The sequence below is a fragment of the Numida meleagris genome, chromosome 4 (assembly GCF_002078875.1).
Source record: "Numida meleagris isolate 19003 breed g44 Domestic line chromosome 4, NumMel1.0, whole genome shotgun sequence".
Taxonomy (NCBI): domain Eukaryota; kingdom Metazoa; phylum Chordata; class Aves; order Galliformes; family Numididae; genus Numida; species Numida meleagris.
The window spans coordinates 44,439,365-44,450,793 of record NC_034412.1 but is presented as its reverse complement, the minus strand read 5'-3'; the positions used below and the strand labels follow the sequence as shown (position 1 = coordinate 44,450,793).

At 38.7% G+C, this 11,429-nt stretch overlaps 1 protein-coding gene across 5 annotated transcripts; it reads right to left on the bottom strand.

The window, feature by feature from the left end:
- Positions 60 to 11,208, bottom strand: UFSP2 (UFM1 specific peptidase 2). 5 transcript variants are annotated; one of them, XM_021397045.1, is made up of 12 exons: positions 11,103 to 11,208; positions 10,636 to 10,714; positions 9,289 to 9,469; positions 9,137 to 9,203; positions 8,695 to 8,852; positions 7,683 to 7,875; positions 6,110 to 6,256; positions 5,456 to 5,620; positions 4,296 to 4,420; positions 2,304 to 2,380; positions 1,555 to 1,679; positions 60 to 820 (listed from the first exon to the last, which is right to left on the bottom strand). In XM_021397045.1, the coding sequence occupies exons 1-12, from the start codon at positions 11,142 to 11,144 to the stop codon at positions 734 to 736; spliced, it is 1,446 nt and encodes a 481-aa protein (XP_021252720.1). In that variant the 5' UTR covers positions 11,145 to 11,208; the 3' UTR covers positions 60 to 733. The 5 variants fall into 5 exon arrangements, with proteins under 5 accessions (XP_021252720.1, XP_021252721.1, XP_021252722.1 ...); XM_021397046.1 differs by having other exon boundaries at positions 8,695 to 8,849; XM_021397047.1 differs by having other exon boundaries at positions 9,289 to 9,466.

Sequence of the window (11,429 nt, the reverse complement as noted above, 5' to 3'; positions counted from 1 at the left end):
GAATCCAAAGGCTGATGGTACTTGACTGGACAATGAATGGAGTGGCTTGACGTACGCTGTCACATTGTCTCCTTCTGAGAAGGAGGAAAGCTAGTTTATTTTTACTTCTTACAGAAGACTGCTGTTTTTCTTTTTTTTTTCCTCTAGAATATTTGTATTCATACAGCTATAAATAAATAAACATATAGTAATTTAGTCTCTCACACTTTTTCTGTGTGAATGAGAATAGAAGTTCATAAAATTCAGTACATACAGAACTTTTTTTCTTTAACCCTCATCTAAAATACCATTATCAACAGTGCAAGCAGTGAACGATGGCTTTGAATAGACTCACGCTGTGAAATCCACCTTGCTCTACAGAACCTAAAAGGTAAGAGTACAGTTCTTTTTGGCAAGAAAGAATTTCATAAAATAGAAGGATCAGACATTTAATTTCTAAAGCTTTTAAGGATAATAATATTGCTATATAAACAAAGTTATCTTAGCCAAAAGGAAGGAAAGAATATTAGTTACTTAATATATGTAAAAAAATGCAGTTCACAGCAGATAACTCTTCTTCTTAGAGGTTTCATTAAAAAAGAACACAACAAAACTTGACTTAAATTATGTATGTAACATTTCTATTTCAACTGGGTTTTGATCAATTAAAAGTATTAGTCTGGTAACTAACAAGACAGTTACTTCTGGGTCTGCTAGTATTCTGGCTAAGCGTGTTCTTGGATAAGATTGGGATTTAAATAGTTTTTGGTCGCTGAGGTAGGCACAGGTTATAATAGGCATCCTTGTTCCAGAAGTCCGGGCCCTTCCAACCACACCAGCCCTGGTCAAGAAAAAAAAAAAGACACAATTTAAATCTGCTATGAGTTATGTTTTTCACATCCATTGCTAAATTAAGATCTATCTTACTAATTCTAAACTGTATGAACTATTTTTAAGTATCTATAGAATGCAGTGACAATTTTCAGAAAGCTCTGTACATGCCTAGAAAACGCAGTAACAGACTTTACAGAGCTTTTCTCCCTGCTCTCGCAGCCTTCCAGCTCTGTTTCTAAAAAGCAGTATCTCTTTTTTGTATATCCCTCTGCCTTCTGCTGCTGTACAGAGACTAATGCTGTTCTGAAACACTGTCATTCTCACAGTTGTAATTTCTCTTCTCTTGAAGAACCTTTGCCTTCCTTAGAAATAGATCAGAGCCAAACTGAGCTCTTAATGTAAGGTATGCCGTTGACCATGATTTACTAAATCAGTCTAGCTAAGCTTTTAAGTTTACAGACTAAAAGGTACTTAAATGAGGTGTTTCCAATGCAAAGGAGTGACAAACTTACTCTGAGCAAACGTTTGTATTGTAATAATTTTACATGGTTGCTGAGCCAATACGTCTTCTCCAAAACAACATGTATGCAAGTTAACTGGGATTAGCACTTCCCATGGAGAGCCCACTTCTCTATGGAGAACTCTCAGAATGGCCAATTTCTACTTGACTATACATTATTTGTTTAATAACCTACATGCATACATAGATGTGTGAGTGTACACATGCACAAGAAGTCTCACCTTTTCCAAAATAACATGCAGGTCTTCTCCTCCAGTGTAGTGTGGGTCTAGAATCAAATATTTTATGTGCCCTGTAACTTCATTCCACGCCACTCCTAGTATTGTGTGAGCCAAAACACCTCCACCTAAAACATGAGGAAAAAAAGCTGTTAATTTTTTTCACTGAGATTGTCTAAATACACAGATCCGAAATAAAAGTAATAATAATAAATATATAAAATTATTTTTCATTTTTTCAGCTACTGGTTTCTTGGAAATACTTTCATTAAAATTAAGTTCTTATGAATGACATTTGCAATGATACCAACATTTTAGATTATTTAAATAAGTACACTGCTTCTATGATGAATTTGGATAAGGAATGATACCTCCCTCCTCAAAGCCAGATAAGCACTACTCTTCTGAGGTAGGAAGCTTTGGGGAACTGTATGAACCTTTGCCCATCTAGAGAGATGAAACTTCTGGAGAAGTCAGCTTCTCTCAAGTTCTGACTTTAAAAGCAGCCTTTGAGAACACCATTCAGATTGACTTTTGTTACTAGCTTTAATCCTGAGCTTGAGGGAAATACTGAGTGAAAAAGATAGCAGGCAGACTAAATTGCATGGTGTTCTAGGCTCCCTTGAGAAGAACGTAATTTTAATTCATTTAGGGTTTTGACTAGCTCTTGTAAACTGAATCAGTACTAACTGAAGTTTAGCAGAGGAAGGCCATGAACATTGACTGGTATTCTTCGATACTCAAGTACTCACCGATCATAACTGGAGTTCCTTCAGTCTTGAAATGATTAGCAAGTTCTCTTCCCTGCAAAGCGAGTTCAGAGCCCTGACTAGGTAGGAAATAGAATGTTAGATTTGTCATCCTCACAAGGCTCAGTATTTGAAATTATCCATCACATTCATTAGCTGTACAGGTAACTCATTTGAAAGTGACTGCTGTGGTTTAGAATTTTTCAGTGTAAATCTCTTGGGACAACCTGAAAAAAAATATTCTTTATGCAACTTAAGAGATTCTGGCTGGGCTACTGAATTTGCTGTAAGCCTTGCTGCCACTGAAGCACCTGGAGTTGCCCAGGTTCTATCATGTTTCTGCTGTTTGTCTCCCACAGTGGGGACAGCTAGTAAACGCCAATGGCTCCCTTCAATAGATTAAAAAAACCCAGCAGACTAGCTACAAGGGTCAGCAAGGGGAAGTAACACAACTTCATCAGGACGCAATAAAAATAAGGTGCTGACAAAGGTGTTTATAATGACGTGTCTTAAGATAGGTTTCCACTTTAATTGCACAAGCAATTGCCATACTCATATCCAAGCCGCCTTCACAAATCAAAGCTGAAATATCATTAGTAATCCAATCAAAGCAACACTGAACTTAGCCTGCTTTAATTTCCCTGCTTTCCTGTTCAACTCTGCCACAAAGAATAAGTCTACATAGAAGAGTAAGGTGTACACATACATCATATACACACACTCCATGATTCGGAGCTCACACACTTCTGAAGGAGACTCATATTGCCCTCAGAAGACTGACCGTACTTCCAAAAGTGATGATAGAAGCTAGGCAAGGAAATACATACAGATATTAATATCTTGTCTTTATATTTCTTCATGTTGTGGTTAATGTTTTTGAAACACAAGCTGGGTGTCTGCTTCACCAGTTTCTGGAGAGACGGACTAAATACAGAGTGTAAAGCTGGAATTGTGGGAAATGGGACGGTGAATTTATAATAGAATCACAGAATCACAGAATCGTGATTCATTTTCAGTACTGCTGCTGCTGGTGCAGCTGTGAAACCCTATCTGCATAAAGAAAGAGTTACAGGTGCTAGCTGAAAGTCGGAGAGAAAAATGCAGCCTTTTTGAGCTGGTTATTGGCAGTGGATAGTATGACATCTCTTCTCAGCATGCTAGCAAGGCTGGCATTTCATAATCCTGAAAAACATTGTTGCTCCCTTGCAGCAGAAATGTGAGCAATTCTAAGCGGTTCACAAAGGCACGTATTCTGTACTCTTATGCACAGGAATAAAAAGCTTCACACTAGCACAGCTGCTATAAATAATAGGTGGATCGTCTATCTGCAAATACAAGTTAAGGAACAAAAAGATTGAAATTGGCTGTATAAAGCTTCAGGAAATACTGAAGAAACAAACTATTTTCCTACCATTAAAAATATATGTCACCATGGTTACATGCTCTTTTAGAATATCCACGGTGGAACTTAGTCTAAATAAATATAACTAATGACTAATATTTTGAATAGAATTTTCATACAGGCTAGGTTAGCATACATTCTCTATTTCATTATTTTATCTATCACAGAGTGCTCAGAGATTTGTTATTCTGCTTACTGCTGTCCAAGTGGTAGAAATCCAGTAATTCTATTTCCGATAAATACTGAATATTATTCTTTTTCTCCTAAATGTATTCATAGGGTTCTTTATTGCACATAAAAGTGTCAGATTGTCAGAAGGGAAATAAATCCTTTGTTTTAATGTCACACAAATCTAGGGCAGAGGGCACTATTTCCAGGCTGCTCAGCAATTTGCCTCAATCCTGCGCTAGATGGGGTAATAATTTACTGTCAGTGTGTGCATTATGATTGACAGACTGTGTTCCTGTTCCAAAAATTGTGTTTGCAAATGGAAGGGAAATAGGCTGAATTTTTCCAAATCATTTTGCAGTTAAGCAATTTAAGGAAAATGTCTTTAATAGTTACTGAACTATTGAAAAGATATCGGTTCTTACCTGACAAATAGTATTTTTGACGTTATTCCAAAAAGTTGATTCAAAACAAGCTGCACTTCAATTGAACCAATCCATTGCCGTGACCCAACAAATGCTGCAGGTTTGTCTCCGGCATCAACCAGGGCCTTTGCAACATTAACACAAATAAGTAAAGCTAAACTCAACAACATACAGTAGACTATCCCACCATTTTTTTTCGTGAAAGAAGTTGGTATACAAATACAGATGTTATGTACCTTGCCAGTCAAAAGCAAACAGATGGTTATTGAATTCATTCGTTGTAGTTTTGTTTTGGAAATGTCACTTGGATGACAATACAGAACAGTGCCAGTAAGAAGAGAACAGGAAGCTGTGCCGATAGGCAGACTTCAAGCAAAGGAAGATTCGAGAAATAGAAAAAGCCTGCTACTCTCAAAGGTGAAATTGCAAAAGAAAGTATCAATGCATAACATCTGGGAACAAAATCAGCTGTCACTGCAGACAGAATTCTGTTTTAAAACTGATTTTCATGTGATAGATTGCATCCTTTGTTCTCTTTCATTTGGCAAAAATAGTGAAAACATTATAAACAGAGCTTCTAGCAGAGCATTAATCCAAGGAAATACTTAGAAAACTATTTTAATGAACCTTATTTGTACACAGACATTTGGAGACAGCTCTTTTACTGTAAATCTTGTTAAAAGTAATGGAGTACTATAGTTCAATTTAAGAGATTAATTTAAAATATCAAACAAATTGGAAGTCACAAATGTATTAATCTGTGTAAGGGAATTGCTAGGTCCCGGCCTGAACCAGCGATTGAGCACCAGGTGAGGAGGCGTGGCTAACCCAGGGAGCATCTGAGAGACCAAGGTGGCCCCTGGGTCCATCCCTCCTCACCCTTGCTTAAGGGTTAGCAGCTGAGGGAGCAGCATCTCTGCTTGGTGATGGTGCTCTTCTTGAGATTCTGCTGGCCTTTGGAAGGAGGTAAGCTGCTTTTACCTCTGTTGCTTTCTAAACAAAATCCTGACTAATGCCTTTATAAGTGTGCTCCAATCCTGTTAAAAGGCACTACTGCACCTTCCATTGGCGCACAATTTGTCATTTAAAAATAATCTTATGAACTTTTCTAGACAAATAAAGAGGTATAAAAGAATTAAATCTGCATAAGCGTTCTGTACCTGTTGGATTTCCTTGTGTGTTGGTATAGGTGCATCAGTGTAACCTTGCTGCTTGAACCAAGAACAGATAGTCTGCAGAGATCGGTAAGCGCAGCCCCAGCCACTGTCATCAATCCGATCTTGCATATAGTGGTGATAACTGTATATGCCATGTACTAAATAAACCTGCACAGAGAGAGAGATAATATGAATGAATCTGATCACACTAGGATCAATTTTCAGAGAAAGCGTATCCTTCTGTTACTTGCCTTGCTACTTCTTCTAGTTAGGGAGTTACAAATCTTGGAAGAAATGAAGATTTCTTAATCACACATGATCATTCCTCTTCTGCCTATTAAACATCTCTATGGTTCTATTTTCTTGTGTTGGTTCAGTATGTATTTTAAAATACATACTAAAAATGTGAGGTACCCTCTGAAACGGTGTACGTTATCTTATAAGAGAATGCAGTTTGGGCAGGAGGGGGAATAGAGGAATGTGATGCGCTAAAACAATGCTATTTCGTATGGAGAAACTATTTCACTTAGGAGATCTGGTTAGATAATATCATATAGATAAGAAAGAAAAGGTACAGAAACTAAGTCACTTCTTTTAATGACAAATCTTTAATAAAATAAAAAGTAACTTCTTAAAAATGTTTTGATTTAAACTTACCGCACCAGACTCGCTACCGGGTGAATTAAGATGTAAATGTGGATTTCTGAGATAGCCATCTTTATATGGTTCATCTGGAAAATGGTAAGCATTTGCTCTCTTGAAATATGGTCTGTCACATGGCAGGTTGAACAACCCATGCAATTCCTACATGCAAGTTAGAATAAAGAGCACAACTCAAATTTGGGATTAAAAGAAACATTACGTTGGTTTTGCCTCTACTATTAATCATAAGATTAACAAAATAGTGAATGTAATTAGGCTGATTTTATTATGTTAATATTCAGCACGTATGTTTGGTGCTAGACTGTGACTCTAAGGAAGCCGATGGAGGCTCACCTCCTATGTGAAGGGCCTGTTATTTTACGTGGTCTTGCTACACAATGCCTGACTCTAGAGACCTATTCAAGATACCAAAAGTGACAAATGTCTTATCAAAGTGTGATAAAACACACTGTAACACGAACAAATTACATATTTTTCTCTGTAGTAGTATAGATAGACACACTGATGAATTATAGTCTTAACTAATATTGAAGACAAATACTACATACTATGACAAAATGAAGATACACAGCTTACGGTTTAAACAGATTTTTAAATCTATTTTTAAATCTTAAGCTCTATTTGCAACATAACAAATATAGATATATTGTCTTTTTTTCGTAGGAGTTGAGAGTGAAAGGAATCATAGAATCATCTAGGCTGTCTCTATTACCTGTAATAGATTTTATGCAGATGACCAAACACTGAGCCCAACTACACTACTTAGAGTAACATTCTGCAATCAGTGGGTGAAAGTGAACAGAAGAGAGAGAGAGAGAGCAGGAAAGACTTCTGTATCACCCCTGTCTGAGGCCCCTCCAAATGCAAGTAATGTATTAGGTTCAATAATGCTTCATCCAGGACAGAATGAAAGATCGCCACAGCTTCTACATATGCAAATAGGGAGAAGACAATTTCTCCACTCTCGGTATGTGTAAGTGCATGACCTGATCGGTTTTGAGAGCTCTCAGTCTGAAAGGATTGCTGTATCAGAACACTATTACACCTCATCCACAATGTTTTTTCTAGATGTGCCAACCCAGAAGGCAAAAACAAAACCAGCAAAATCGAGCTAGAGTTGCTCAGCTGTAAGCAACAATGCCCTTTATTGATCCCCAAAACACAAAACCAACCAAACAAAAAAATCCCAGCCCACCCCAAATCCTTTCAAGCAACTTGCTAAACCTAGGAAGTAATATGATCAAAGTAACATGGAAGTAGGAAACTCATGGAATCCAGGATCAGAAATATGACAAAGATTGGTTTAATCTAAAATACATCCTATGTAGTTTTAAAGTTGTTTCCTTACGAAAATGGGATTTGATACTGTATAAAATAATTTATAATAAATCAATTTTACATGTGGTATGCTGCATCTATAATTAAAAAAAAAATCAGAATCTGTTAGTATTATTTCTACATTGGCTAAATGAGAAGCTTTATCCTTGCTTCAGCGACAGTAATAGTAAAAATAAAAGTCAAGTTATCTTAGTATTTGTTGTACACTGGCTAAATGAAAGCACTTTACCTTTCTGTAACTTTCCAGTTGATCATCTGAAATACCTGTAGGATACGAAATTGTTACAAGGTGATTTTTTCCTGGTAGCATGAAATGAAATTGTTCTGGTACCACAATTGATGTTCCCTTCATGTACTTCATGATGCATCTTTCCATATCACTTAATTGCTTGTGAATGGCTTTCACCAGGAGATTTTGTACCCTGTGAGTTATAAGGGACAGTACTTAACTAATAGAACAGTGATGGTGGATCACTTTCATAGTTTGGTTAAACAATACTCATATGCACACTTGCACCTGCTCTGATGAACTCTCTCCTTCAATCCACTCCCACAGAGAAGGATGGAACCTCAGTGTGCTTTGCTCAAAGCACAAAACTGCTCTAAGAAACTGCATCAGAAACTACTCCCTAGTGATTCAGACCTCTGAAGTGTATGTACCCTAGCCTCCTACCAGAAACAACCATTTCAGTGTTTGCTGAAGTGCAAATTACATATATGACTCTCATATATATATATATGTATATTTGCATTTCACCCATCAAACTATCAAATCCTATGGAAAAATGAAAAGAAAGAATACAAAGACTTTGCTGTTTCCCACCTTCACCTGTCTCTTAGCATGGTACTGAGATCACAGTCATCAGATGGACTCCAACTCTCTTTTATTGACTTACTGACTTTGAAGATTGACTTGCTGACTTACAAGAATGACAAGAACTATTACACCATTTTCCTTTCTCAGTTCCTTGCTCAGCAGAGGCTTTGAGCTATCAAATCTATCAGACAACAATGAACTGAATTTTTTGTAGACAGCGAAAAGATTGTGTCTCAAGATCACTAAGACTAACAAGTGTCTACAGGAGCTACTGTTACTTACACAGTCAATTTCAGCACAAGAATACTATATGCTATTTTATTAAATTGATATGTGATAATGATAGCTTTCCTTTATTACTTGTAAGAAAAACCAACCAGAAAATAAACTGAAAAAAAAATTACAAGTTCAGGATAACACTTACTTTCCCCACGTTTCTTCTGGAGAAACAGATACAACAACATCAACTGGCAATGTCATATTAATGTAGTGGTGTTCCTTATTTTCTCTTTCGATGACTGGAGCCAAAGCATCTAATGAAGACGTCATCTCTAACATGAGGTCAATATTGATTACCTGCTGCTGCACAGAATAAAGACACCAACAGTGTATCTCCAGCAATCCATGCTCCAAGAGGGCAAAAGGAAAATTGTACTGAGTTTGATATAAAGTCCAGTAACAAAATAACTGGGTTAAAGACTAAAACTTCTATGTATTGATCTGCATTCATGCAAAGTCCCAATGACTTTAAAGGGGTTTTTCTAAGTCATTTAAATGTCCTTTTGCATAGATAAGGTGAGGGAGGGCAGATTAACAACTTTTAAGTGATAGGTTGCCAGAAATGATTAGTGAGGTAAGACACGTACCGTGTCTTGAAGCTTTTTATCCTTTTTTTTGCCAAGCTTTCGTCGGGTCTCATCATCTTGATCAAAGCTGAAGTATCAACAGAAAGAACAATTTCTAGAATATGCAATTAATCCAGTACAACATTTTCTTATTATTTTTTAAATGTACTCACTGTATAAATCGTTTTATCTCCTTACAAGCAGAATCATCAGTCAGCTCTGGAACAGTGTTGATACCATTGTTGGGCCACACATAGACAGAACTGTGGCAAATTCTTAATACAAGAACATCTGAGGACAGCTTATTTGCAAGATCACTGAAAACGTATTTTAATGCACTTTTTGCTGATGCTTCTGAAACACAGTAAATATAAAATTAACTTTAAAAACTCTCTAGTTTCTGAGATGGTTGCTGGACAGACATTTCTTAAAAAAAAAAACACGATGTTTTGACAGTGAATATAAATGCAAGTACTATTATAATCAGAAAAATGACTACGTTTTTACAGAAACTGAGATAAGATTTCACTCCGCAGGTCTGCCTCAATAAAAGCATACTGTTTCCCTCGGCTTCCAAATAACAACCTATGCTGTTGTTGATTCTCCCATCAGTAATTCTTAAACAACCCTACAGCTGCAAGCTTTTGTGAATAGAAAAGCTGCTGTATATGCTTATATCTGACCTTTTCAGTAAGCCCTGGAAAGATTAAATCTGAGCTGCATGCCACTGACTTCAGATTTTTTTCCAAAATCTCTTCCCTAAAACATACTGAGTTTTTGGAAAAAGAGGGAGTGCAGTTCATCTGCAGACCAAATTTTGGAAAACATTCACGTCTAACTAAATTAGCCACACTTTGGCAAGCCTAAATCTTAATTATTGGTGCAGACTTTTGTCTTTTAGAGCTTAACTTGACTTTTTAACAGTTTCACCCATTCCTTACAATGTACGCCAATACTGGATATGACAAACAACTTCTGCACATTACCAGCATTGTCTTCCTGACTTATATGATCAACAATCAGTACCTAGAAAGTAGTAAGGTATAAAAAAAAAAAATCAAAGAATCATTAAGGCTCGAAAAGATCACTACGATCATCTAGTCCAACCATCAAATGAGAGCCTAGCAGAAGAGGCCTTTGATCCATTGACCTCTGGGTTGTGGGCCCACCAAGCTTCTGCTGTTACAGTGTTCAGTTGTATTTCTTCAACTCATTAAGTCAGATTTGGCCTCTGTCAACATCTGCCCTCAAAGTCTTTCAAAGCTACATTATTAGGAAGAAATCAAACAAAACCCGTCCCTGGAGACAGCCAAGGTCAGGCTGGAGGGGCTCTGAGCACCTGATGGAGCTGTAGGTGTCTTTGTTCACTGCAGGGATTTGGACCACATGGCCTTTAAGGTCCTTTCCAACTCAAATGACTCTATGATCTAGTCAAATGCCAAGAAAACAAACATTGTAGCTTGTTCAGTAGCAATTAAACAATTTTTTTTTTTAAATCTATGACAGCCTTACAGACACACCATCAGTAGTTGCTAGCTGAAACGCCAAATCCAAGCCTCCTCTTATTCTAAAGAGTATGTCCATAGCTTCCAGAATTACCTAGAGAGAGAAAAGAAGTCATTAAGTTATTTCAACATGCTTTCTCTCAGGTTAAACTTGACTTACGATATCACGGTGTGGAGACAAGGCCAGTGAATAAGCAGGGAGCTGAAAGGCACACTGACACGTACCTCCCAGAGCCATGCCCCATTGCACGAGCGCTGTTACAAACCGCCCACAGGAGCCGCGGGGTGATGGGCCCTTCCCCGAGGCCACGCCGGCTGCGCGTGTGGGGAGGACGGCAGGGGGGCCCGGCGGGCAACTCCCGCCCTGCAGCTAACCCGGACCGAGAAGGAGCTCCCCAGCCCGGCCCTCCGTCCCCCCGGCCGTGAGGTGGCGCTGTGGCAGTTGCCCACCCGCGGGGACCCCCTGGGGGAGGCGGGCTCACCACGTCCGTCAGCGCTGCGCCGGGGGCCGAGCCCGGCCGCATCGTCCCTGCGCAGGCGCACTCCGCCCCGAAGGAAGGGGGCGGGGAGAGCGGCTGCTTGCCGCGGGCCGTACCAATGCAGCGCGCGGGGTGGACCTGAGGAGTCGCGCGCGGAGCCCGCCTTTTCCCGACGGCGCGAGGCGACGTGACGTGAGGCGGGGTTCGCGCGCTGTGCAACGAAGATGGCTTCGATCTTTATTTAAATAGAGCTTGGTTGCTGTTCTTTCCGCACGTGCAGCGTGAGCAAAGTGAGCGTAGTGCTGCCGCCACGTTTTAGCGCAGAATATG

Bases quoted from the DNA above. Each gene is read 5' to 3' on its own strand.
- UFSP2 (XM_021397045.1), bottom strand. From the start codon at position 11,144: ATGCGGCCGGGCTCGGCCCCCGGCGCAGCGCTGACGGACGTG. The intron at 10,715-11,102 runs GTGAGCCCGCCT...TTCTCTCTCTAG, and splicing joins GCGCAGCGCTGACGGACGTG to GTAATTCTGGAAGCTATGGA. The intron at 8,853-9,136 runs GTACGTGTCTTA...TATTCTGTGCAG, and splicing joins ATAAAAAGCTTCAAGACACG to CAGCAGGTAATCAATATTGA.